The 27490-nt window shown below is 49.2% G+C and overlaps 2 protein-coding genes across 4 annotated transcripts; one reads left to right on the forward strand and one right to left on the reverse strand.

Moving 5' to 3' along the window:
- Positions 1–103: 103 nt before the first annotated feature.
- Positions 104–11032, reverse strand: ric8a (RIC8 guanine nucleotide exchange factor A). The gene is made up of 14 exons (XM_030095897.1): positions 10924–11032; positions 7033–7095; positions 5699–5912; positions 5166–5320; positions 5002–5082; positions 4270–4369; positions 3939–4126; positions 3702–3796; positions 2806–2956; positions 2558–2653; positions 2196–2340; positions 1921–2065; positions 1638–1757; positions 104–245 (listed from the first exon to the last, which is right to left on the reverse strand). Exons 1-14 carry the CDS (start codon positions 11005–11007, stop codon positions 104–106), a joined length of 1779 nt encoding a protein of 592 aa, XP_029951757.1. The 5' UTR covers positions 11008–11032.
- A 1384-nt stretch (positions 11033–12416) lies between these two features.
- ppp6r3 (protein phosphatase 6, regulatory subunit 3) lies at positions 12417–26642 on the forward strand. 3 transcript variants are annotated; one of them, XM_030095894.1, is made up of 26 exons: positions 12417–12611; positions 15071–15240; positions 15340–15573; positions 16161–16347; positions 16425–16562; positions 16647–16712; positions 16847–16959; positions 17038–17151; positions 17226–17352; positions 17443–17595; positions 17670–17819; positions 19634–19698; positions 19802–19917; positions 20034–20119; positions 20219–20305; positions 21377–21474; positions 22693–22747; positions 23008–23138; positions 23220–23335; positions 23434–23662; positions 23749–23846; positions 23925–24120; positions 24575–24592; positions 25396–25503; positions 26095–26166; positions 26267–26642. In XM_030095894.1, exons 3-26 carry the CDS (start codon positions 15347–15349, stop codon positions 26316–26318), a joined length of 2802 nt encoding a protein of 933 aa, XP_029951754.1. In that variant the 5' UTR covers positions 12417–12611; positions 15071–15240; positions 15340–15346; the 3' UTR covers positions 26319–26642. The 3 variants fall into 3 exon arrangements, with proteins under 3 accessions (XP_029951754.1, XP_029951755.1, XP_029951756.1); XM_030095895.1 differs by lacking the exon at positions 24575–24592; XM_030095896.1 differs by lacking the exon at positions 24575–24592 and having other exon boundaries at positions 21428–21474.
- The last annotated feature ends 848 nt before the right edge of the window (positions 26643–27490 follow it).

The raw sequence follows: 27490 nt of genomic DNA on the forward strand, positions 1-27490 counted from the left end.
AACAGGACTGGGGGCCAGTTCGGGACGAGTCCCTGTCTTCAGGGCTTCATGTCACATGCGGTCATGAGAAGTGATCAGTCGGCTGTTCACGGAGCTGATGGCTTCATGCTTCCTCCTCGCTGTCTGAGCGGGCGGGCTCTTCCGACTGGAACAAGGGATTGTGGGTAAGTTTGTGTAGATCCTCAGGAGTCATCTCCCTCATCTTCCCGTCCATCCCGAGCTGCATGGGCTGGATCACATTGGTCCTGCAGTGAGGAGGAGGAGGAGGAGTTCGTTAGTGGGAATCTGTCTCATCTTTCAGTGTCTCCTGAATATATTTTATTTTAATTAAAGGTGCATTAAGGAGTTTTACAACCTTAAAAATACTTATTTTCCACCATAAATATGTTCCATATTTTTAATGATGTGTACAATGTGCCCTGACATATTCATTACCAGAACCTCTAACAGCGCTAAACTGTCACTTGAAAGTTGCAGTGCCGGTCCGGCTCCAGAGTTTTTTTGGGGAGAATTTGAAAGGAATGATGTAATGCACGCTCCGGCTTGTTAAGTTTCGTTTTGTCCGCCATTACTCTGCCAGATGCTTAGCAGCAACAGCTGAGCAGTACTGAGGATGGATCTTCCAGAAAGTAAGAAAAGACTGACTATTAGCACTGCCACAGCTCCAGCACAGACTCCACCAGGTAGAAGAAACTTATATTTTACTTGAGCGCTACTAAACGAGCGAGGAAGGAGTTCCCCTCTTTCGTGCATGCGAGCCACAGGGACGAGTTTTTCACTAAGCTGCATTATGCCCAAGGCCTGCAGGGGGCGCTGTTTCGCATAAAACGTGCAAACTCCTTATTGCACCTTTAAAGCAAAATGTTAAAAACCACATCTGATCTGAACTGGAGAGAAACTAACAGTTTGATTTGTCTTCAGTCTTCGTCTTATTGATTTTTTCTCTTTATGCAGCTGATCACTGATGGTGTTAATACGAGTTTCTGCTGACTGGTACAGGTTTTATTAAACTTTCAGATCTGGCAACACACTCACCCCAGCTTTACCCAGAAGGCTCCTCTCCTGATTGCTTACTGATCAAACTCTAAAAACCCAAACCGCTGATTAGGAAAAGGCCAGCAGGATCTACTGTCGACCTACTGATCAACCTCACAACCTGCTGCCAGCAGGAAGGGACCGAATGTACCGCTTAAATCGATCATGATCGGGTCTGAGGGGGTTTTATACTGGATAGGACCAGTGGGATCCAGTGGGATCCAGTATGACCTGGTATGATCCAATATAATTCAGTATGGCCCAGTGTGACCTGGTGTGATCCAGTATGATCCAGTTTGACCAGGTGTGATCCAGTATGACCCAGTATGATCAAGTACAATCCAGAGTGATCCAGTACGACCCGGTATGACCCAGTGTGATCCAGTCTTACCTGGAACGATCCACTATGGCTCAGTGTGATCCTGTGTGATCTAGTATGACTCGGTGTGATCCAGTGTGACCTGATATGATCAAGTGTGATCCCATGTGATCTAGTATGACCCGGTGTGATCCGGTATGACCCGGTGAGATCCCCTGTGACCCGGTGTGATCCGGTATGATCCAGTCTGATCCAGTGATGGGGAGGCAGGACATTCATGTACCTGGACAGTTTGTCGAACATGCTGACCAGCCTCATGGCCTCGTACTCCTTCTGCTCCTCCGTCATTCCCTCCATGGGGTCCGGCTGCTCCTCCTCCACCACGCCTGTGACCGGGTTGATGCTGGAGACCACACACACACACACACACACACACACACACACACACACACACACACACACACACACAGGTGTGAGAAACAGGCGAAGGGCTGAAGCCTTGAGCCTTCCTGTGTGTGTTTGTGTGTGTGTGTGTGTGTGTGTGTGTGTGCGTGCGCGGTACTGACTGAGCCTTAGCCTCTCGATATTCCTCTGTCTCCGAGTCCTCGTCCTCGGAGTAGATCCCGGAGTCGCGGCCCCCCCTCAGCAGCCCCCGGGCGGCCAGCAGCCCGGCAGCGTTCCCATATCCAGTGTACTTAATGAACCTGGACACTACAGAGAGAACGCTGCCTTACACTCTGTCCACAGGGACAACCGAGGACCTGGACCTGCAAGCTGACCACTCTGGGTCCAGATCAGCTGTCGTCTGTAGGAACAGTGTGGCCGTTCTCTCTTTCCTCACCACTCTCCTTGCAGAGGACGAAGAGGAACTCGGCGGCACAGTCCTTGACGTCGGTGTCGATGTGCGTCATCAGGCGGACCAGCTTGTTCCTCAGGGCGTCGCCCACCTCGGGCCTGGTCTTCACGTCACGCAGAGGAGGCAGAACCTGGACACACACACACACACACACACGGCTCCATGTCAGCCCACAGCTCAGCGCTCACATGTAGTTTAGTTTTAATGTCACAATAGAACAATTCAATACAAAAAAATATGAAACAAAACAAAAGTTTCCAAAGTTGTGAATGAAACTGAGCAGAAAGAAGGATGAACTTGTGCAATCTGCCCCTTTATGTCCCACACCAACCCCTCTGAGCTCTGACCTTTGACCTGAGGAACTTCCTGGTCTCCCTGTGGATGCGGGCGCTCTCAGTCAGCAGGTTCATGGACGGGAGCAGAGTCTCCTTCAGCTTCAGTCCCTGAGAGCCACACACACACACACACACACACACACACACACACACATAACACACACCGACTGAGGGGACAGCCTCACCGGACACCGGTCACTGGGTTCACCCACTGTGTGTGTGTGTGTGAGTGTGTGTGTGTGTGTGTGTGTGTGTCGTACCCGGTCGATTCTCCTCTCCATGAAGTCCAGCAGCATGCTGACGGCGTCCATGTTGACCCCCATGTACTCGATGGACCCCTGCTGGACTTTGGGGACCAGCAGGACGTCCAGGCAGGGCAGAGGCAGGTTCCCCAGCAGATTGACCGTGTGGCTGAGGAAGAGGAGGACGAAGGGTGAGACGGGGCGGCGGCACGGCCGGCATGAGACCACGATCAGAGCCGGTACAGACTCAGAATGTGATGTGATGTGATGAACACATGCTGCGTGTTCAGAAGTGGCATGCTCTCGAACCTTTAGTCAATCAATTAACTTTTTTTAACTAATTAATCGCAATAACCCTGACCACAATCAGACGCATCATTTGTGAACTTGAAATCAAAACACAAAATCACATATTTAAAGCAGAAAAATGTTTTTCTCTGACTCTTTTAACTGAAGTGGAGCAGTTTCTCATCAGAAAACACTAATGTGGGATTTGAACCATCCAATATTTTAAAAGTTGACTTGCTGAAGGGAAGGCCAGGCCCTGTTTCTCTGTCAGTGTAGAACTTTCCAGAACGTCAACGCCACAGGAGGATGTTTGGAACATTTTAAGCTTCAGATGAAGAATCTGATCCTCATAATTCAGACTGAACAGGAGGAGAAACTATGAAGTCTCAGAGACAGGAAATCACCTTTCTCTCATATTCCCTTTCTCTGAGCCCATTTCTAACCCAACCTTCTGTGATTAATCACAATTTGAAAAAAATTAATCAATCGTTGACAGCCCTCTTGTAATGAATCACGATTAATGTGATTAAAACTCGATTTCAAACTCCGCTGAAGGATCAGAACTCTCATGGAGAAAACTGTTACGGGGTGTATCAGAGGGTGGAGAACGCCGGGGGGGGGGGCACCTGTGGAAATCTGAGGTTTCTTCTTCTCCGCCTGCTCGGCTCATCAGACAGTGTCGCAGTATGGCCACCAAGTGTCTGTAGTCTGCTGCGTCTTCCTGCACACACACACACACACACACACACACACACACACACACACACACACACACACACACACACACACAGTTCAAGACTCCATCTCTGTGTAAGCCGTCTGCTCGTGCAGAGCGTGACGTCCTGATGAAGAGCGCCGCTCACCTCGTCCACTTTGCGTTTGTTGGTGTCGAACGTGACGTTGAAGAGGATCTTCAGGGTCTCCATGGCGAGTTCGATCTGCTGCCGGCTCAGGGGGGGCAGGTCCTCGGGGGGGACGTCTTCAAACTGTGCCCTGGCTGTCTCCAGTGTGCCAGGCCAGCACAGACCCAGAGTGGCGTCCAGCTGGTTCCCTACACACACACACACACACACACACACACACACACACACACACACACACACACTGATGGCTAATGCTACGGCAGCTTGCGAGGGACATTTATACCGCTGGAATAAAGTTTCCAGGATCTTCAAGACACATCCGTGGAGATACCTAGCAGACTGACGCCGTGAAGCTCCCGAGCCAGCTGCTCCCTGACGTCCACCCTCAGCGCCGTCAGCAGGAAGGTCACCCGGAGGTCGAAGAAGCGTACCTGGACAGACGGAGCGAGGGGGCGTGGAGCGTGTTACACTGAAGCCTCACAGTAAAGAGTACCGACCCGGAGTCCACAGCATCCAGCTGCATGACGGCACTGATGGGCTAACTCGACCAGCAACCGACGAAGATAAACAACACAGAGACGACTGCTGGACAAGACACGGCGGAACCCAGCAGTCATTGTCGCTACTCGTTCACTATACAGCTCTGGTTCCACCCACAAGTACCAATATTCCTGTTCTAAGGCCCTCAACCCATTCAGTGGGCGACAGCACTGAAAGCCATTTAACCCTGGAAATTATTACAGATTTTTTGAGCTACTTTTTAAAATGAAGACAGTCAAAGGGGGTCTTTTAGTTGTAATAACTGCTGTTAGTGAAGGACTTTAGATAATGTGTATTTCTTTACAATAATTAGCCTACATTTAATTTAAAGACCATTTAATTCTCTGTCATGTTTTAAATCTGTTACTGTGCATGGAGAATATTGATTTGAAGAAATATCCTGAATCAAATCAAATCCATTTCTGCCACAAAAACACCAATTACAGACCTTCACTATCGCCAAGCTGAGTAACTCCAGCAGTATTGGGATTACATGGATTGTCCATTTCATTTGTGTTCATACCTCGTGGTTCCAAGTGGAACTGTGACATTGCTTCAGCCTCTTCGCCACGCCTTCAATCAGCTGGAGATCTGCTGCCACCACCTGCCGATTGTCCATCAATCATCCATCATCTGTTATCCATCCAATAGTCACACCTTGTGGAAGTCGTGTCAGAGCAGGCTGACCTGTCCCGTCTCACTGTGAAGCAGGATGTTACTGATGGACTTCAGAGCCTCCACAATCACTTCCTGGTCGGGGTTTTCAGACGGAGGCGACAGTTCCTTCACCACCTCGCTCGATCCCTCCGCTGCCTCCTCAGTCTCTCCTCTGTCCTCTTCAAACACCAAGAAGTGAAAAGACATTCAGCTCCTCAGTCGCCTCATAACAGGAAATCTTTCTTTGGGAATGGTTCAGATATTTTCATTGTTATTTTATTGGAATAATACCACAAGCTGGTCGTTTAGCCATCATGGCCAACTGGGAGCAAGATCCCAGGTCAGCCCAGGACCTGTTGGAGGGATTTTAACTCATTTTGGTCCTGGAGCGGCTTGGATTATCCCCAGGAGAGCTAGAGCAACGTGCAGGTGATGGGGATGTTTAAATGTCCACATGTGGACTGAAGCAAAAGGACGATGGATTGGTGGATATTCAGGACCTCAGCCAGCTGGTCCTGACGCCCTGCTTCATCTGGAAGGGTTACAGTGGGACTGTGACGTACCTCGGCCCTCCAGCGGCTGACTGTGAGGAGCTGTTTGAGCACCGGCCACAGAAATACCGGCGTAGGAGGCGAGAGTGGACAAGGCCCGACGGCTGACGAACGGATCCAAGCATTGCTGGTCTCTGGTGAGGATACGGACAGTCTCTAGACAGGCGAGCAAACACGACGGCTGCAAGTCTTTATTCAGGAAGTTGATCACCAGCTCCCCCAGGCGCTGCAGAACACAGACAACGGATTGTGTCAGATCTGTTCTCCTGTGAGCACAGCTAATGAGTCACTAACCAACGAGCTGGACAGCGAGGAGAACTGCATTCTGTTCAGAGAAGCAGTAAAACAGAGACAGAGCAGCAGTTTGCGCTGCCGCCTCGTAACAGGAGTGCCTCAGATCAAATCGTGCTCCAGAGCCATCTGTGTTTCCATGTTCTCCCTGTGTTCAGTGGGTTTTGGAGATTCTTCCCACAATCCCACCACTTGGTAACATTGCATACCTGGTGAGATCAGGTAAGGTTAGATAACCGGTGCTTCTGAATCCACAGCAGCTGTGTCAGCTCACTGAGATGCTAGTTCAAAACCCACGGCAGACACAGCTTATCAAGAAGATGGGGGTGGATGGAAAGATTCATCTGGAACACAATACTGCATTCCTTTTATTTACTTTACACAGGAGAGTTGTGAGACACAAACCGACTGTCACTGTCACTACTGCCTGACAGATCCACAGCCATGAAAGCAACAGACAAACTACAAGAACAGTGAGTTCTGAAGGGTAAAGTGAGAGGCTGAGGGTTATTATTCTTTATCATTCTCCTCCTTTCTAAGCAGTGACCAGGTAACAGTGAGCTGAAAATGTCGTTCTATAAAGTTATTGCTGTCACTGATCAGCTGAGTAACGGAGACAAAACCTGTTCTTCACACTGATCACTACTGAGTGGTGATCATTACAAAGATTTAAATAACTGGACCTTTCAGCCTTTCTTTGAACTGAGTGTGTTTGAGTTCATCTTCTAAACTGACCCGTGAAGCCCAAATCTGAAAAAACATATCATATCAAATTAAAATCTTGAAAGAACCAGATTGTTTGAAATGACTAATGGAGCAGACAAATTGAGTTCAGGTTTTTAAAAGTTTTTTTTTTTCCTGGAACTTAAAAATGTGCTGGATATTTAAGAAGTTTGATGTTTTCTTCTTGGCATTGTGTGTGTGTAAAATTTAAAGAAGATTCAAAAATATTTGTTCTGAAATGTTCTGGTAAGATATTGGCTGAGTGTGTGTGTGTGTGTGCGTGTGTGTGTGTGTGTGTGTGTGTGTGTGTGTGTGTGTTTGAGAGAATTGGCAGAGAGTTGACCCACCTTCCTGTCCTGCTCCTCCTGACTGTTGAACGTGAAGCACTGGCTCATCTGCAGGAAGAAAACAAACAAACAAACAAACAAACAGAAGATGAGCCAGAGATGGAGCAGAAACAGCCACAGCATCAGTCAGAGGGGATCGTTCACTCAGACCATCATTCCATCTGACATTCTGCTGGTTCAGCCGCAGACAGTATTTGTTTAAGAACAACCCTTGGTTCTGGATCCTCAGTGTAACGGATTCAAATGGAAGGTGTAGGAATGTGGAGTAACTAATGATGTGACAACAGACAATAATGTCATAATTCTGGACATTTTAGAGCCAATACCTCCATAACAAGCTTTTAATGTATATAAACTGCACAAAAAACACAAAGAAATCCACTCATTTCCAAGACAGATCATCTTATTTATGCATCATTACATTATTGGCTGCTTCCACCAATAATGTAATGACTACTGGAAAAATATTATCAAGATATTGTCTTGATTATGTGAAATGCCACCTGTACATTACTGGTTGCTGAATAAGTGTGTATGAAGACACTTCTCTGGTGTGTGAGTGACTTAGTGGATGGATTATGTGAAAAACACTCATCGAACTCAAAATAACATATTGATCAACATCCAGTTATGAAAAGAAACTGATACCATGCAGATGCTCGTCCTCCGGTAATGTTAGGTTAACAATATAGAGGAGCAGTCCTCTGGCACCTCCGCTCGTCTCTCACTTAACCCTGACAGCCTGACGACAGGTCTGGACGAAGTCCCGTCTAATCCAGCAGCGTGTCTGTCCTGCCATCTACACCTGGATCAGACCTGCTCCACCCACTGAACCTGGTCCTGGCTCAGTCCTCACTCGCTTTTATATTTGTGTCTTTGTGCTTTTTTAACATGTGTGAAAATAACTTTGAGATTTATTTTAAAAGTTCTTATATTTTGAATGAAATTTGTCTTAAATCTTGAATTAAAGCTTCTTGTTCTCGTCAAGCGGCAGATTCTCCAGCGATCTAAGCTTTTCTTCCCTGGCAGCCCGGGGCCAGGCTATAGGTGACTCTATTTGTGTGTTGGAGAATCTAATCCTATTGCTGTGAAGATCACCTCCCACGCGGCTCAGGGAAGCATGCAGGGCGGCTCACCTGGGCCAGCAGACGCAAAGCTCAAGCTGCAATTAGCAAATGTGGCGCTCCCACTTTTAAACTGCAGCAGAGAGCAGAGCAGATTACACCGAACTGCCTCCCGACCAGCGAGGCAGACCACACACCGCAGCGGCGTTCCGCGGCCAAGCAGGTCATGTCTGCATGCTGAGGTGTTAATATTGTCGTCACGTCCTTCCACTGTGGGACCTGCAGCCAAGGCTTTTCCTTTACTTAACAGTTTCTCTCCCTCGCGCGAAAATTAAATGCAAATTTGCAAAAAACAGAATTTATACACCTTCAGTTGTTTGACTGTTGGCTGCTGATGAAGTGTCAGCTCATACTAAACAGAACTATGGAGTTCCACCTGGTTTTGAGTTGGGACCCATATAGTTTTTCCATTTATGAGGGTTTCCAAAGGAGATGGGACAGTTTATACCCAGCAGGCTCCACTGGTGTGGAACCAGGCCAGCACAGTCTTCGCTATGGATGTGCATTAGAAACCATCGGCTAATTAAAAAGGAGTCCGTTCGTATTTCACGGGGCCGTCTCGCTGCCGTGCTGCTTCTTTACTGTTTCTAAATAATGGCAGGATGTTCTCGTCTTGAGAAAGCCAGAGTAGTTTGTTAGGATCAGTTTCTAGTTTCATCTAAAACACGAAAACAAAGAAGCAGGTAATTTTTGTTAGAAATTACTGGTTTATCGTCACTGGACTGGAACAGCGTGCAGACAGTCATCTATAAGCCATACTCAAGTGAACTGGGTATTTTTTTCCAAGAACAAATATTTTATTAGTAAAATCTGGAAATGACTGTGTTGTATTTGGTTCTATATAAATTAAGCTGAATTGTGTCCTGATACATCTTTGAAAATAGAAAACACAGAAAGACGTGTGATTTTGACAGTTTTCTGAGTTTTCCTCTTTGAGTGTGGTCGTGTCGCCTTATTTAAAACCTCCAGTATGTTTGGTCGTCAGAGGAATCGTTCAGCAGGAACGCCTTTCGTCTCCACTCAACAACACCAGGCTTAAAGGTTCCTGCGGAGCTTCCAGCTCCAGAACACCCGGGTCAGCCTGTTCCGCCCGTCGTTAAGCTGGGATGGGTTTAGACTGCTGGGACGCTCGCTGTGTCACATGTCTCTGACATTTTGTGTCGCTCTCTGTCTGGTTTCTCTCCTCTTGCTCTGAATCATCCTGCAGGAAACTCACAATCGATCAGGACAGTCAAACTCTGAGTGTATCTTTCTTTGTTGGCCCGTCTCTTTCCATTGTTTTCTATTCCTCAGCGTTCCTCCTGTCTTGTCTGTACTGCAGACCTCCACCTCTGTCAGGGTCTTTTCCACCGTCTACCAAGCCTCATGCTTGGCCTGATCATTCATCCTGATCCCACCCAACATAAACGTCCTGTTCAGACCAAAATGTAGCTCCAAGCAATCGCTTCTGCAGGATCTATGATTGCTGATACATAAATGAAGCTCGTCTTAGTGGGTTTTGTTTCATCAGACGGAGCCCTGTGTTGTGTGGTGTTCAGGGCTTGTGGGCCCAGCAGCTCGCTGCCTGTTGAAGGTGTCTGTTAGCAGCTCCAGCTCAACATCCAGATGCACTTCTTTATGTAGGAGGAGGGTTGAATATCAGGGCTTTTCCCAGCATGTCCTTCGTCTCACTGTAATTTCAGATTTTCAAGCAGAATTCTTAATAAAGAAATAAATGGAAGGTAGAAGTGAGTCTTTAATCACTGTAAATTTATGTTTACCGATAACTTTATGCCAGTGAGAAACTTTTCAAACAATCAAAATTCATTCTTTAAATGCAAAGTATGTTGGATGTGTGGATAACAGCTGGTGTATCTTATGTTTTGTGTGCGTCAGAGCTGGTTTACCTCCTGGTCAGTATGACAGATGGTTTATCTCCTGGTTAGTTGTATGGAAATGGTTTATCTCCTGGTGAGTGTCGATCAGAGCTGGTTTTCCCTTCAGGTTAATGTGCATCAGAGCTGGTTTTCCCTTCTGGTTAGTGTGCATGAGAGCTGATTTACCTCATGGTCAGTTAGTGAGTTGTATTAAAACTGGCTTCCCTCCTGGTTATTGTGTATCAGAGCTGATTTACTTCCAGGTTAGTGTACATCAGAGCTGGTTTCCCTCCCAGTTACTGAGTATCAGAGCTGGTTTCCCTCCCAGTTAGTGTGTATCAGAGCTGGTTTCCATCCTGGTTACTGAGTATCAGAGCTGGTTTACCTCCTGGTTAGTGTATATCAGAGCTGGTTTACCTCCTGGTTAGTGTATATCAGAGCTGGTTTCCCTCCTGGTTACTGAGTATCAGAGCTGGTTTACCTCCTGGTTAGTGTATATCAGAGCTGGTTTACCTCCTGGTTAGTGTATATCAGAGCTGGTTTCCCTCCTGGTTACTGAGTATCAGAGCTGGTTTCCCTCCTGGTTAGTGTATATCAGAGCTGGTTTCCCTCCTGGTTACTGAGTATCAGAGCTGGTTTACCTCCTGGTTAGTGTATATCAGAGCTGGTTTCCCTCCTGGTTACTGAGTATCAGAGCTGGTTTACCTCCTGGTTAGTGTATATCAGAGCTGGTTTCCCTCCTGGTTACTGAGTATCAGAGCTGGTTTCCCTCCTGGTTAGTGTGTGTCAGAGCTGGTTTCCCTTCTGGTTAATGTGCATCAGAGCTGGTTTACCTCCTGGCTAGTGTGCATTAGAGCTGGTTTCCCTCCTGGTTAGTGTGCATCAGAGTTGTTTACCTCCTGGTTGTAGCCCTGCAGAGCAGCCAGTGCAGCGTCCTGCTCTCCGGTCTCCAGCTGCTCGATGATGCTGTGTAAATCCATCTTGGTGGAGCTGCTGCCTGCCTGAAGGTCTGCTCACTCTGTAGCTGCTGTGTCACCCTCCACAGATGACCGCATGATGTCTTAATGCAGATTAACAGGGATTAAGAGCCGTGCTGCCTTCAGTCCCCGGAAGAAAGAAACTCCTCAGCCGCTCTCATTGGACGGCCATTGAAGGATTGTGACGGAGGAGAGGCAACAAATCAGAATCAGAAGGAAAGAAATGGAGTCTGACGCTATGATGAGGGTTTTTTTTTTCTTTAAAAAGACAGTATTGAAAACCAAGGTGAAATTTTAAATTGTTAATTGGAAACAATAATTTTTTATTGGGCAGATTTTGCACAGTCACATGACATGTCATAGTTACACAGCCTTGGAGAGCCAGATTTTAATTAATTATCAGCATCAAAGTGAGATGTTATGGTTTAGTAAATGTGGCATTTTAATCATTGTGTTTTTTTTTCTTTTCATGCAAATTTGTTTCTCTGTTCTGTTGTTCATCTTACAGTAGGAACCAAGATATTATTGTATGAACATTGTGCATATTGGTGTTTGGTGGTATTTTTACATAATTTAAACAACTTGAAGAAACACAACTTTTTGCATGTGACTTTATCTAACATATTCACCTTTAGTGAGAGATTTTTAGATTTTTGTTTTTTTTTTTAATCAACATATTGTCTCTGAGGACAATAATCAGTAGCAGCACAAAAAACGACAGTCCTAAATTTCATAGCATTGTGGGATTTGCACATAATGACTATGCCAGATTAATTTTTTTTTTTAATGCTAAACTCAAGATTGAGATATAAAGGAAAATAAAATAGCCAAATAATAATTGGGCCCGCTTGAAAAGGGGAAAATAGAATACACGCTTAAAAAGATTATAGGTAAACCTCTTAAAATGTCACTGAACTTGTTGGATTATTGATTCAAAACCTGATTATTCAGTGTAGAGCAAATGATTCAGTCAAAAATAGTCTTAAGATGAAGTTCACGTCTCGGAATTGTCCCTGCGCGTCATTCCACACTGCATCTGCTGTACCGCTGCGGCTCTTTATCGGCAATGGGCGTTCCTTCGCTGCTCAAGTGTGTTCGTTTTATAATGTCGAGCGAACGCGCGGGCGGGGGTAATAGCTCACATCAGGAAAATCTGACTGAACCTTATTTTTCGTAATACAGGTGATATCTGCATGTGTTTACATCTGTGAGTGATACTGTATGACTTCTCCGGTGTCAGTAATGTCTGTGAAATAGTTTAAACTCCGAACTTCCGGACAACAGGAGTACATGTCTATAGCGTCTTGACATCATAAAAAGACAGGTTCCAACCAATGAGACGTCGAGGTTTAGTTTGAGCGACAGGATTTCAGCCAATAGCGTAGCGGCGCGGGTTTGATTGACAGATGTTGACTGCGTGGTGGGGGAGGGGGTCGGTGGAGTTGACGGAAACGCCATCTTGAAAAGTGTCCTCGGATGGTCTTCCTTTTGGCGCCCGAAGAATCCTTTTAAATGTTTTTTTCTGTTTAGTGGAGGTATCTCTGTTTGTTTTGTAGAGGCCCCGGGCTCAGAGAGGCTGGAGACTCGCCGTGTACCGCTGTCTATCGGTACGTATCGCTGCTGCTGGAGCCCATTAGCCCCAGTCTGATCCCGGCTAGCGCTCGGTGAACGGCAGCGGCGGACTGGGCCTCGTACCGTGTTAGCATGTCGCTGTCAGACACTCAAACCCGGCCTTAACGTTTAACGGATCCCCGCGGTGTGGACCGGTAACCGCGACCAGTTCACACCGCTTTGATCTTGCGTCAGTTTACGGCAGTATGCGGCGTCAGGCTGGCCTGATTTTCTGTGGTCGGGCTAGCTGACAGCCGCTAGCGGCGTTAGCTCCGAGCCGGTGCGTTCCCGTTAGCGGTGTTTTTGGGCCCGGCGCGGTGCCATTAGCGGTGTTTTGGGCCCAGTGCGTTCCGTTGGACCCGGTGCAGCCCCGTTCGCTGTGTATTGGGTTCGGTGTGATCACGGTGGTTGTGGTTTGGGAACGGTACGGTCCCGTTAGCTGCGTCTGGTACCCAGGTATGTAACCGGGTTGATGGTAGTCGGTGTCACCTTATGTAAGAAAGGTATCTGAATTATTGGGTTCTCTGCCGGTCACAGCAGGCAGTCGATCTGGATCAAAGTCCGTTTTCGCGTACCTTTCGAGGAAACCTTGCCGTTTTAGTCAAGTTGATTTGAACATATTGATTTTCTTGCGGATGCTAACAGAGAAATGGTCAAATCCCGGGCTACCAGTCCAACAACGAAGCTTATTTACCCAGTCTGTCGGCTTGGTAACTGGCAATAAAGAGCCGCATACTTTGTGGGTGACAGGTTAGTTGACGCACTAAGGTACCAGGTCTCGTTTCCTTATTCTTCTGTGTACGTGGGTGGAAGAGTTTAGTTTTTAATGTGTACTGTCATTGATCAGAGTAAGATTAAGACTGTCAATCGCTCATATGAAAATGTTGGTAGCTGGAATACTGTTTACATAGATAACGATTGCTGTGTTTCTGTAAACTGAGATCATTAATCCCAATCAAGCTGTGGTCAGTTGAAATAATCCATTAATCTAAACTCTTAATCCATCCGCTCCATGCATCTCAGATTGAGCCTGTGTAGTAAAATTAGTGTATTGTTCTATAAATGAGGAGGGGTCAATGAAAATTCACTGTTTAGGAAATGTACAAAAATTAGAATTTTATGACAGTCCCGTTTTTTAATGATGATGAAGTATAATGCCACAGAAATCCTCTATTTGCTGCAGTGCTTTCAACTGAAAAGTCAGGCAAATGACTTGGATTTATCAGTTTTTAAAAAGGGATCAGAAATTATATTTCTCTTCAGCTCAGTGTTTGCAAACACTTGTCAAGACGAACACGTCCCACAGCATGAAAGCTGTACACAGTGATTATCTACCACGATCTTTGACCTCAGAATCCCACAGTGCTGCATTGGTTTCTGCTCCCGCCTCACAGCAGGAAAACACCCGGTTTGAGGCTGGTGTTGTGACCTTTCTGTGCAAAGTGTTTGTGTTTGGTCCGTCTCCCGGCCCCTCCTGGGTGTAGCTGCCTTCAGAACACCTCAGCTCTCACCTGCTCTCTCTGTTACCCTCCAGATAAAGTTATTTGACCACTCTTGAACTTAATGTTAGTTGCAAATATTCTCTAAATGTTTGTGACGTAAATGTGCTTTAATATAGATAGTTTAATTCAGTGAGCTTCATTTTTAGCTGTACAACTTAATTCTGGTTGACACTAATGCGATCATTAGCTTTAGTGAGGAGGAAACTCACAACCAACTGTAACACTTACTGTAAGAATTTGGTGCCATTTAGGATGACAAAAACGTTGTAACTAACAGTTACTTTGAATTTGTACCCTTTGTAATATCCTGTGGACCAGATTTGGTCCTGTGGCGGCTCTGTTTTGGTCCAAAGGCCGTATGTTTAACCCCCTTCTGCTAGACTGTTGGGTCAGTGCAGTAATCCAAGTATGTGGAGCTCTTTCTCATGCCTCTAAGCTGAGGAGCTTTCAGTTGTTATATTAAAGTACTGGTGAACATGACCGTTGTTCAAGTGTGACCAAACTCACTTTATTTAGTGTAGCTCACAGATCAGATGTGAAGGAACAACTGTTAGCTTTCAGCTTTGGCAGTCAGTGTGGCTGTTGAATGAAGAAAACGGTGAAAAAGGTGCCTTGCTTTTTTCATAACTTAGTTGAAAGTAGTGTTGAGCAGTAAAGAAAACCAGCGACCAGCCAGTCATCTCCTGCATTCATGTATCCTTAAAAATGAACTTGCTTTCCATAGCAAGTGTCTCCTGATTATTCTCATTATTGGCAGAATTCATGGTAACATTGTTTTTTCGTCCCAGTTGTTGTGTATCAGAAGCCTTTTTAACTCTTAATCACATGTGCAGAGAGTCCAAACATCGAGTGGCTGTTTAGCTTCTGTGTCAGTTTGGGCCGAAGCAAGGCCTTTCTGAGATCAGAACTGTGACCCCAGTGTGTGTGTGTGTGTGTGTGTGTTTGCCTCACAGGTGTGTGCTGTTGAACTGCTTTATGTGTGCGTCGTGTCAGTCTGTCCATCACCGCTGTCTGCCTGCCTGCCCGTCCGACTGGTTCGCCTGGAATGGGCCACGATTCCCAAAGACTAGAACAGACCTCTTTCTAACCTGAGCTCCGCCGCCTGGACGCCACACACTCACAGGTAGGAGCGGCCGGCTGCTCCATGCGTGCGCGCGCACACACACACACACACACACACACACACATCCGTCTGTCGGCTCATCTGACCTTTGCCCCGCAGAGCCAACATGTTTTGGAAGTTCGACCTCCACACCACATCCCACATCGACACGCTGCTGGAGAAGGAGGATGTGACCCTCACCGAGGTCATGGACGAGGACGACGTCCTGCAGGAGTGCAAAGCCCAGAACCACAAGCTGGTGGACTTCCTGCTGAGGCCGCAGTGCATGGAGGACCTGGTGACCTTCATCACACAGGAGCCCAGCACCGACGTCGAGGAGAAGGTCAAATACAAGTAGGTCAGATGGGGGTCGGCGACCCTAACGACTGCGGAGGCTGGAGCCGTTCTGGTTTAGCAGAGAATGAAGAGTCACGCTACAATTCTGTGAATGAAGGCTCCTGTTTCAAAGGTCTGAAGTTTACAGTCTAAAGATGAAGGCGTTGGCTCAAAGGCACTACAGTTATTGCCCCAGTTATTCCTAGGTGTGTCTGAAACCTCCATTTCCTTCATGAACCAAGTCGTTCTGTTGATGTTGCAGTCACATCAGCACTCTGACATTTGCCCCAGTCGTCGTGTTTTCTGAGATTGCTCAGCGATTGGCTCGTTTTCAGTTTGATGTTTTTCCTGGCAGTCAGGTGAGTCGGGCTGTAACATGCTGTAAACGGCCGAGTGGCAGTCCGTCTGAAGCCGCCGAGCGCCTTCTACCACAGCAGAGCTGCAGACGTCCCGCTGTGTTCATAGAGCGCCATTATTTCTTTTTAAAATCAATACTAAGAGCTGTTAAATAGATATGAGGCGGCTGACTGTTGCAATATTGTGTCTTATCACTTTCCCGAAGCTACAGGTCTCACTTCCTGTTTATTTTTCCTTTCCTCCTGCAGGTATCCCAACATATCGTGTGAGCTCCTCACTTCAGACGTGAGCCAAATCAACGACAGACTAGGAGAAGACGAGAAGCTGCTGATGAAACTCTATGGTTTCCTCCAGAACGAGCATCCTCTCAACCCGCTGCTCGCCAGCTTCTTCTCCAAGGTCCTCTCTATTCTGATCGGCCGCAAACCCGAACAGGTGAGCCCCCGGCAACACGCCCGTCGACCCCGCCGACCGGTTTCTGTGTGCTCCGTGCTCATTCGCTGTCCCCGCAGATCGTGGATTTTCTGAGGAAGCGGGATGACTTCGTTGATCTGATGATCAAACACATCGGGACGTCCGCCATCATGGACCTGCTGCTCAGGATGCTGACCTGCATCGAGCCGCAGCAGCTGCGGCAGGACGTCCTCTCTGTGAGTACCGCCGTCCGTCCGATCCAGGACGTCTGGGGGCGTCGCCCGGATCCACTTCCTGACGGGCTCTTCCTGTCGTTCCAGTGGCTGAACGAGGAGAAGGTGATCCAGAGACTGGTGGACATGGTGCAGTCGTCTCAGGATGAAGACGTGCGTTTCTTTCCTTTACCACATGTCTGCGTTCCTCCTGAACTGAGCGCTGGATTTGTGTTGTCCTTGCTGCCAGGAGCTTGATTAGAGTCGGTGTTTTAAAATCCGTCCTGCTCTTGGTTTGTGTTGCACAGAGACACTCGAACGCCTCGCAGTCGCTGTGTGAGATCATCCGCCTGAGCAGAGACCAGATCTTCCAGGTCCAGGGCTGCTCGGAGCCCGACCCCCTGCTGGCCACACTCGAGAAGTACGTTTGTCTCTTCGCTCCCGGCAGTGTCCCCGCTCACTGCGAGTCCACAGTCCCTCACGTCTCCGTGTCCCTCAGGCAGGAGACGGTGGAGCAGCTGCTGTCCAACATCTTTGACAAGGAGAAGAACGAGTCCGCCATCGTCAGCGTCATCCAGATCCTGCTCACCCTGTTTGAGACGCGGAGACCAGCGTATGTCCCCTCTGTCTCTGTGTGTGTGTGTGTGTTGGAGGACCTGTGTCTCATCCGCTGTGTGGCTGCTGCAGGTTCGAGGGTCACATGGAGTGTCCTCCTGGGATGTCCCACCCTTCCTTCTCAGTCAACCACAGCATCCTGGAGGCTGTGAGGCCTCGACTCAAAGACTTCCACCAGCTGCTCCTGGAACCCCCAAAAGTACAGACCGGGCGCCGTCCGCTCCCGTCCTCACCCGGGCGCTCGTCCCGCCGTTCGGCGATCTAAACGCTGTCTCTTCTCCTTCGCCAGAAAAACGTGATGAAGACGACGTGGGGGGTGCTGGACCCCCCGGTGGGGAACACCCGGCTCAACGTGGTGCGGCTGGTGGCCAGTCTGCTGCAGAGCAACACGCACAGCATCAACTCGGAGCTCATCAACCTCAACACACTGGGAGTCATTCTAGTGAGTACGCCGCTCTCCGTCTGGCCACGCCCCCTGCAGGCGAGTCTGCTTCACGCCGTGCGTTTTCTCCCCAGGACATGTACTTCAGATACATCTGGAACAACTTCCTCCACATTCAGGTGGAAATATGCACAGCCATGATCCTGGCCATGCCTCCAGCCCCCACAGACGTCCAGGCAGACATGGAGGCGGAGCATCAGAGGGAGAGCGCCCTCATCAGACATGTACGGCCACGCCCATTCACAATGCAGCACCCTGACTCACTCACCCACTTCAGGGTTTCCCCCAGAAAACTTGCTAAGCCCGGTGGTTGGACTGCCAGAGAAGCCCACCGTGTTTATGTAAAAAAAAAAAAAAAAGTTAAAAGTTGACAGAAATTTGGAAATTATGACTATTTTGTGTTATTGTAAGCATTTATTAACATTACTTAAATGCAGAGTCTTACAAAAAGGCATGATCTTAAATAAAGTTTTAACAAACACAAAAAATACAATTAAAATAAATATCAATTGTTTTCAATTAAGTTAAATCCTAATGAATCTTAAAACAAGGCATTGCTGTTTACATTTAAATGTAAAATAAATTAACAATAAAAAAGTGCAAACATGATCAAGGTGTGAAAACAGGGCACTCAGAGGCTGAAGAGGTCTCTGCTGGACTGTCTGACCTCGTCTACTTTTTGAATGAGAAACTAAAGAAAAATTATTAGATTGCTTCTAGTTAATAATATTCTTATGTTCTTTAAAGCTGGTGTCCGGAGTTTCCGTTCGTTTCCAACGTATGTGTCATTTTTCAACAGAGCTTAAATGTGTCAGTCTGGTTCGATACTACAATATAATATTAGCATAAAGCAATATAAACATTTATTTATGAGCCCTGCCTTCGTCTCATAGACCCCCATGTTATCCGAAAAAGCACCGGTCAGCGTCAGCCAATAGATTTCGAGCTTCCGCATTCTCGTGTTGTCAATCAAAGTGTGGAGCAGCCAGAGAGCACGGCCGCTCGCCCAGCAGAGGAGAGTTAGCTCTGCAGCAGCCGCCGCGCTCACCTCGGATATATCCACTGTCTGCTGAACATCCACCGTAAACAGCTCAACATGGAGGATGCTGTAGGACTCAGAGGCTCTCATTTTCACCCGACAGATAATAGCGTGCACAATTAAAGGGGCGTGGCTTGGTCGCTCATGAAAGCAGAGGGAGGGCGGAACCTCCAGACGTTGGATTAAAAAAAACCCCCTCTCTTTCAAAACTCGGGACACGAGCTTTAAGTATTTGTTGTTTCTATGGAGTTCACAGCAGTGCATAAGTCCAGCAGTACCTCTTCAGTCCAGCAGAGGGCACATTGTTACTGTCAGATGTACAGTGCAGTGTGAAGCAGTAGAAGAAGAATGTGTATGAACGGAATCCCCCAGACTGATGAAGCATGTTGTTCGTGGCGGTTCATTAAACAGAAGCACCGCAGTTCCACCGTCTGGACCGTGAATCATTCTGAGGACAGAACTCGAACCATTTTGGATTAAATCCACTAGTTTGATGTTTACCATCGCGGCTCACAGAAGGCTGCTCTGACGACGTGCTAACATCCATGCTAACTCGCACCGGCTCTGCCTCATCAACGAGCCGCGGCTCTCTGATGAAAACACGCCTCACCTCTGACCCCCTGTGTGTTCACGTATCGACCAGAAGGTGTCGCCATTGCAACCGTATCACCAGATGCCATTAAAAGCTCTGGAGACCGTCTTTGGTATCGCTGTTTTGGCTCATAAAAAAAAATATATATATATATAATAAAAATTAATAAAAAAAACACCGACACTTAGCCGGGCGGGGGGGCAAGTAAAGCCTGGCGGCCCGCCAGGCCTATAAAGCACTGAGGGAAACCCTGCACTTTCCCCTCCCGCTCCCTCCCGTCCCTCTGCTGTCCTACACACCCATGGATTAGATGAACAGAGGTCTGCATGATGCCATGAGCGTTTGCTGTCATAGAGACGTTTCTGCTGGAGTGTCTTAACAGATGTTCATCTGTTTCCTCCCTCCAGCTGTTTCAGAAGTGCCAGTTCATCCAGAGAATCGTAGACGCCTGGAACTCCAACGAGAAGGAACAGTGAGTCTGCCGGGTTAGAAGCAGCCGTCGTCGTGCAGCGGCCCCACTCTTCTGCTGACATCCCGTGTGTGTGTGTGTCTGTGTGTGTGTGTCTGTGTGTCAGAGCTGAAGGTGGTCGGCGACGAGGCTACATGGGTCACCTCACCAGAATAGCCAACTCTATCGTTCATAACTGTGACAAAGGTCCGAATGGACCGCAGATACAGCAGCTCATCTCAGGCAAGGCGCCGTCGTCACTTCAGCCGCCGTGTTCATCTTTACCTGCCGTCACTCACCTTGTCTGTGTGTGTGTGTGTGTGTGTGTGTGTGTGTGTGTGTGTGTGTGTGTGTCACAGAGCTCCCCACTGAGGACAGAGAGAAATGGGAGGTGTTTATTTCCGGGCAGCTGGCTGACACCAATAAAAGGAACACTGTGGACCTGGTGAGTGTCCGCCCCGGCCCCGGGGTCAGAGGTCACGAGTGTCCGCCCTGGCCCCGGGGTCAGAGGTCGAGGTGACGGCTAACGTGAGCCTTTCTCCAGGTGAACACACACCACATCCATTCCTCCAGCGACGACGAGGTGGACTTCAAAGACAGCGGCTTTCACCAGGACTCCTCTCTTCAACAAGTAAGACACACACACACACACACACACACACACACACGAAAACATGCCAACAGGAAAGAGACCCATAGCCACAAAACCAAGCATGCACCAGATGTTCTGCTCTTCAGAAGAGCTGGACTCTTTCTTTCAGCATTGTTCGGTGTGTTAGTGAGAGACCAGGGATGTAAGGATATGTCCTGGAGCCCACCCTACCCAGCATGCAGTGCGGTGTGCTTCACATAGCCAGCGAATGGACAGGCAGGGTACAGCACACCCACATGGCAGCGTCGGATAACTGTCGGCCTCTCCAGAGACAACAGGTTTATTGAAGACCTCTGATTCTGTCAGGAAAGCATGGCAGCTGCTCTGCTCTTATCTGGAGAGAATTACCGCATCGTAAACTGTCCATGAACACACTTTCACTTTTTACACTGAAGCAATTGAAAACGAATGTGCAGCGTCTCTGTTATAGAACAGCCTCAGCATTATTAAAGGCAGTAGATTCCATCTGTAAAGCACTTTATATTTGACAGTCTGAGTGCTGCAGCGTTTAAACCAGTAGAGTATTGGATGAATTAAGCCGGACTGCTTTGTTTACAAGGAAAGGTGACAACAGGAAAATGTTTTTCTTTTTTACCTGAAGAATTAAAGAATCGAAGCAGTGCTCCTCTGCATGTCAGCTTCAGTCTTGTTGAAAACGGGGATTGGGGTTGTGTCTGGGCCGAGCGTATCCTTCCATCCCCTCCTTCTATTGGAGTCGGTGTTCTGTGACTATGGGTCCTGCACACACACACACACACACACACACACTCTTCTACCTCGTCTTGCTTTCTTTTGCTTGTGTTAGTAGTAATAAAATGTACTGTTAATGACACCGTTAAGGCATTTTGGCTTCTGTCTGCAGATGCATGTTTGCGGTTTTAACCGATCCAGCCAACACACACCACACACACCTCACACCACACACACACTCTTTGTTTTAACTATACAGTATCTGTGTCCGTTTGCTAATCCCTGTACTGCAAAGTGCTACTGACCAGTTGTGTGTAGAGCCAAGACTATATCATTACCGTTGGTCCTGGGTTTCGCCAGGCCTTTTCTGATTATCAGATGCAACAAATGACGTCCAATTTTATTGAGCAGTTCGGCTTCAATGACGAAGAGTTTGCCGATCAAGACGATGTTGTGGAGTGAGTACTCATCCTGCATAACCAGACCTGTCTAATGATTACTGTGAGGGGAGGGACGGCACGCCCAGCGTCAGAGAGGCGGCGCCGCCCGTCCTCCTGTCCAGACACCGGGAATCCACTCCCTGATTGGACGTACCTGTGAAGACGCCGCCTGCTGAGGCCGTATGAGAGGAAACCAGGCCCCCTCTCCCGATGTGGCGTGCCGTTCCTCCCTACCTCCTGGTCGGGGCTGATCTGCGATGGCCGTGGAGTGCTGGGGAGTGTCAGTTGCTCAGTGATGTGAAAAGTGGGATCAAATGAAAAATGCTTGATTTGGGGGGAAAAAAAATCAGATGTGATCAAATCTGCAGTTTGCGTTCATGTTGGCTTCTTCTTATATGAAACTTTTAGCCTTTCTGTCAAAACAAAGGCTCTGGTGAACCAGAGCAGATGAGCTGGGTTCTGTGGAAGTGTTGGGTTTCAGATAACATGGAAGCAACATGGACGTAAACGAGAGCCTTTCCTGGGGCGAATAAACGCTTTAAAGACCGTCACACCCAGCAGTTCCATTCCGATCAGGTGAAACCCGGGCGCTGATGCTCTGTTGGGGGAGGGGAGATGATGCCGTGATCACTGACCTCCTGAACGCCGTGCCTCAGGCTGCTGCTGGCTCCTCCTGTGCCTTCGCCGTCCGACCAGCGGTGATGGACGCACAGGCAGGAAGAGAAGCCAGCCGGCCGGGACGCTCCTCCTCCTACTCTACTAACGATTGGCCATTGATAGTCTGTAGTTTATGGGTTTTATGTGGGGACGACTCAGAATTCCACTCAACTGCCGCACGTTTGAGGCTCAGAGGCCCAGACGATAAAGACGGTTGAGTTTCTGCAGCTGGGCGTGATCCTGAGGGCAACCTCAGCTCACACTGCCGATATTGGCACCACTGGTTGTGTCTGAGCTTTATCAGCTCAAGCATGTCTGAAATGGTCTGAAGGTAAAACTCTGCACGCTGTACGTCCTGAGCCATGCCAGTGAGTCTGAGGGTGGGGTGTTAGTCTGCATTAGAAGCAGACTGAAGGAGCGCCGGTGAATCCCACATGTTGAGAGTGGCTGTTTCCTGTGTTGTGGGTGTGCTGGTGAATGTGGCATGTGTGTCTCGTGTCGGTCGTGCCTGTGTTGCTGTAGACGATGGATGCCTAACGACTGTAACTAAACCTAACTCTGTTCTCTTTAACATTGCAGTATTCCCTTTGATAGAATATCAGACATCAATTTTTCACTGAATACAAATGAAAGTGTAAGTACTTCGATCGTTGATCTTCAATCCTTTCATTCCGAAAACTGCATTTGAGCCAGAGCGGTGCTCTTTCTGTGTGGGCCCTCCTCCTCTTAGCAGTGTTGATGTAGAGCAGGGTCAGATCAGGTTCTCCTCATACTGACAGTGTGTGAATTCACGTTACCAACAGCTAGTTTATCCTCAGGGGCTGCAGGTGAACGGGTGTGAAGTGCGTCCTGCCCGCACCAGCAGCTGTTCACTGGGTGTGTGTGTCTCCTCAGGCGAATATAGCTCTGTTCGAAGCTCGCTGTAAGGAGAAGATCCAGCAGTTTGAAGACGCCGGCTCGGACGAGGAAGACATCTGGGATGAGAAAGATGTGACGTTTGCACCCGAGGCACAGAGGCGTCCGAGGTCAGCCCGACGCCGCGGCTTTCTCCACGGGCCGGCTGTCCGCGGCTCGACGCCTGACGACGGGGTGTGTTGTGTTTTCAGGAGTTCAGGCAGCACGGACAGCGAGGAGAGCACGGACTCGGAAGAGGAGGACGTGAAGAGAGACCCGTTCGAAGTGTCCAACCTCGGCACCGACGACAGGATGGAGGTGGACACAGGTACCCGTCTGCCCGGGCGTTCAGCTAACGTGAAGCGAGTGGCGGTCCGTCCGCCGGCTGAGCTGCTCCGCTGAGTCACATGACCTCTGCCGCTTCAGGGCCGGTGTGGACCGCCAACTTCGACGACATCCCCATGGACACGGGTACCTCCACCGCCGCGGGCTCCGGCCCCGGCAGCGCCGCCGCCTCGTCCCCCTCGTCCTCCGCCCCGGCCCCGGCCCCGTCCCCTCCCGCCGAGGCCGTCCCCGAGGCCGCCTGGAGCGCCTCCCCCGCCGCCTCCGCCAGCTCCGAGGGCTGGGCCGACTTCTCCAGCTTCACCCCCGTCAGGTACGGCGCCGCACGCCGGGCGGGCTTCCTGCCGCCGCCGCCGCCTCGAGACGTATCACCCACGGATTCCGTCTTCTCTCTTTCAGCCCCAAAGACCCCTTGAGGTGCAACTCGCCTGTTGCTATGGAAACCAGCACCGAGACGATGGATCCTCTGGGGGTCAACGCGCCCATGCAGAATGAAGGTGGCGTCCTCGGCTCCCGGCCACGCCCACATTCCATTGGCTCCGTCAGACCGTCTCACCTCCCTCTGTGTCTCCCAGACTTCGACGGCTGGCTCGGTACCGGGGCGGCGTCCCCCTCGTCCGCCGCACCAAAGGATTCTGGGAAGTCCAAGCCTGAGGAGGAGAGCGCGTGCGGCGAGCAGCGCAGCATCACGGAGACGGTCATCAACGGCTCCATGAAGGAGACGGTCAGCCTCACCGTGGACGCCAAGACGGAGACGGCCGTCTTCAAGAGGTTCGTCCGTCCGTCTGTCCCTCGCGCCTCCAGATCAGACCTGAGCTGAGCGAGCGCCGCGGTCAGACCCGGGCGCCGCCGTCGGCTCGCGTCTCGTTACCGGCGCTCTCGCTGTGAAGCACACGGAGCTCAGAGACGCAGCCGACCGTCCCGCCGCCGTCCAGCTGCCGGTTCTGCTTCATGCTGAAACTAAATGAACGGACTGGAGCTGCTGAAATGTTTCTCCTAACTCTGCAGCTTTCGGCCGAGCTGCGCTCCGACTCAGTCCTGTAATGAAATGTTAGTGTGGCTGTCCCTCGTCCTCGTCCCCCTGTTGATACTGCATTATTTTGTGTGTGTGTGTGTGTGTGTGCGTGCGCGTGTGTGAAATAACAGCTGAATGAAGTGAGCGACACTTACAATGTGAGCTTCCCCTCTCTCTCTTGCTCTGCGTTGTGGGTGTGGTCTTCTTCAGAGTGTTGAAATCTTATCGGTATGTACAGCCAATCAGAGATCAGCCTGCAGCCGTGATGTAGTCTTGTTGTCACGTCAACCACCAACTTTTCTTTCCCAATTTTGATCTTCTTCTTCTTTGGTTTCTACTCCTTGTTTGTTGGTTTCATTCTCTCCATTCTGCATGTCTTTCTACCAGCGGTGTCGTCCCAGTGCAGACTGTCGCTTCACACAGAGGGAGGCGGAGTGAACTGGCGGCCGAGCGGCCCGCCACACATTTCTTTATGTTGATTTTGATTTGGCGGCTTCGGCACCGGCCCATTTAGTCCTGGCCTCACAACTCGCCACGTGACGCCAGGAAGTGTCTCCAAAGAGCGAGTCCTGACGCCACGTGGCACTTCACGTCCTCGGGGCTCCAGAGTGTCCTCCCGGCCCCAGTGGGCGTGTCTCTGGTCCGTCCCCATGTCTGTGGCTGTTTTGCTTTGATTGAGGCCTCATCAAGATTATTGGTGGTTCTCTGAGACAAAGCAAGACTGACGGCTGGTACAACCGATTCGGGTCCAATCAGGCCTGCGAGGCGAGTCCCAGCTAAACAATCCAAACGGTGGACTTTCTCCATTTGCTGTACATGGTGATGCTCTCCCGGCGTAGAGGTCACACACTCCTCCATCCCAACACACACCATCCTTTGTTTTACCGTGTTCTCCGTCAGTCCGTCCAGCATGCTCCACTGTTCACATCTCTCCGTTCTGTGTGTCCGTGCTGCCAGTCACACACACTCCATGTGTTAATGTGTGTGTGTGTGTGTGTGTGCGTGTGCGTGTCTCTATTTCTGTCTTCCAGTGATGAAGAGAAGATTTCCTCTTCAGAGAAATACTCGGCAGAGGACTGTGTGGACTCGGAGATAGCAGGCATCAACAGCTCAGCTGCAGTCTGCTGCCCCAAAACAGGGTCAGACACACACACACACACACACACACACACACACACACACACACGGTTAAAACAGTCAGTGAGCTGAAAGAAACTTAAAGAAAAGTGATCAGCGAGGCATCCTCCGGCCAGGCCTCCACTGGTCTTTCATTCAGACCAGCTTGATTTCTAGTGAATGTTAATGATGTTTACGGCGTTACGGGGTGGCTGTGGTTCAGGGGAGAGAGCAGTCGTCCCACAATCGGGAGGTTGTGAGTTTGATTCCTGTGTCCCACCATCTGCATGTCAAAGTGTCCTTGGGCAAGACACTGAACCCTTGCCTCCATCTGCTAAATAGAATTGTAGAATTGTACTCCTCTGTTGTTCCTCCTGAGATGAATCCAACAGAAACACGAAGCTGATTTTTAATGTTGAAACATCTTTTATTTCACTCGTCTGATCAAATGTTAAATTGCAAGTTGGCGCTTTAACTTTTACAGTCCATCTGATGAGATTCCCCATTGAAATGTTGGTTTGTGAACTTGGAGCTCCGGATGTAGTAACACATGTTTTCTGAGTGGCTGGGATGTGTTGCTGGGTCACTGACGGTGCTGTGTGTCCCGGTGCCAGGGAGAAGTGCCGGCCCTCGGTGGAGCTGCCCAACGGCCCCCTGGAGGACACGTCTGCGCTGGAAGAGGCCAAGTGAGTCTCGGTGTGTTCCGCGGGTCAGAACCTGGGCTCCGGCAGAGCAGTGAACGCCGTGTGTGTGTGTGTGTGTGTGTGTGTGTCCGCCCGCCTGCAGGCCGGAGCGCAGCTCGGCGCCCTCGGAGCCGGCGGTGAATGGGCCGGCGTGAGCCCCCCCTCCCCCTCCCTCCCCCCACGGCGCTGACGGACAGAACCTTCTGCCAGGCGGGGCCCGTTCTCCTGGACGGCCAGCAGAGGCCGCTGCTCGCCGCAGCACCAGGACCAGCAATACCCAGCTCATCAGACAGGTGTACAGACAGGACGGACTGCAGCGGCACCAGAGACACACCAGACCATCCAGAATACTTTTCTGCATTTGTTTATAAAGCGTTGTTCTTATGAGGTGGCGTGCGACTGATATCTGACACTCAAAACTAAATAGTAATGTTGCTATAGTTAAATAAATGATTGTATGAATAAAATATTTTATAAAAAGAAACGTACACGGAACCGTGCGGTGGACTTGGCGAGCTGGGTGTGTGTGAGTCGGCCGGGTTCTGGTTCAGCAGTCGGCGCTCCGGGTGAACTCCTCCCACGCCTCAGAGCGCCGCCACTGCTCTCAATTCACTCTTTTAAAAACACTTTTATTTTGCTGCAGTTAATTGTATTTTTCCCCTCTTGTCTACTTTGCATTGAGAGAGATTTTTTTTCTTTTTTAATTTATTATGGAGATGATTTTGTTGCCATAGCGACACGGCCGGGCGCCGCCTCGCAGCGGGGAGCAGATGTAAATGCATCCTGAGCTTTTCGCTTTTAGCCGCTACTAAACTTCTTCAGAACCGTCGTCCTCTTCTCCGCTGCTCTTTCTGAGAAGCTTCCATCAGCATGTCTTCCACCGGGAACACGGTGGAGTTTTCTGGAACCTTCACTCCTGCCTGACCAGTCCAGCTGTAAACCATGTGAAACACACAGCTGGTTAACCACACACACATTTACAGAGAACACGAGCTGGAGCACTCGAGGTTGCTGGTTCCCTCTCTGGTCCCGGGGAGTCGTGACTACAGCTTAGGCCTGCAGAAAAGCCATGAATGTAAATGCAGTACCACTGTGATCCAGGAGGTGGTGATAGAGGGACTGACTGAAAGCAGAGGAGGTTCAGCTTATGTTATTTTCACTGAGATGAGCAGCAAAACCCCATAAATGACACATTTCTCCATCTGATCAGTGAAAGAATCCTGTTCCTCAGCTGCAGGGTTTGAAGAAAAAGATTTCACACCGCACATCCTGCTCAAAGTTTAGGACCCTTTCATAAGGCCTGCCTGAAAAGAGGGTTAAAGATTGT

Source organism: Salarias fasciatus, chromosome 7 (assembly GCF_902148845.1).
Source record: "Salarias fasciatus chromosome 7, fSalaFa1.1, whole genome shotgun sequence".
Classification (NCBI taxonomy): Eukaryota; Metazoa; Chordata; class Actinopteri; order Blenniiformes; family Blenniidae; genus Salarias; species Salarias fasciatus.

Coding starts and splice junctions, on each gene's coding strand:
- ric8a (XM_030095897.1), bottom strand. CDS start 11,007: ATGGATTTACACAGCATCATCGAGCAGCTGGAGACCGGAGAGCAGGAC. Junction 4,370..5,001: donor GTTCCACTTGGAACCACGAG/GTATGAACACAA, acceptor CCGTCTGTCCAG/GTACGCTTCTTCGACCTCCG. Junction 246..1,637: donor ATGTTCGACAAACTGTCCAG/GTACATGAATGT, acceptor TCCTCACTGCAG/GACCAATGTGATCCAGCCCA.
- ppp6r3 (XM_030095894.1), top strand. CDS start 15,347: ATGTTTTGGAAGTTCGACCTCCACACCACATCCCACATCGACACGCTG. Junction 16,713..16,846: donor AGTCGTCTCAGGATGAAGAC/GTGCGTTTCTTT, acceptor TGTGTTGCACAG/AGACACTCGAACGCCTCGCA. Junction 20,306..21,376: donor AGGACTCCTCTCTTCAACAA/GTAAGACACACA, acceptor GGGTTTCGCCAG/GCCTTTTCTGATTATCAGAT.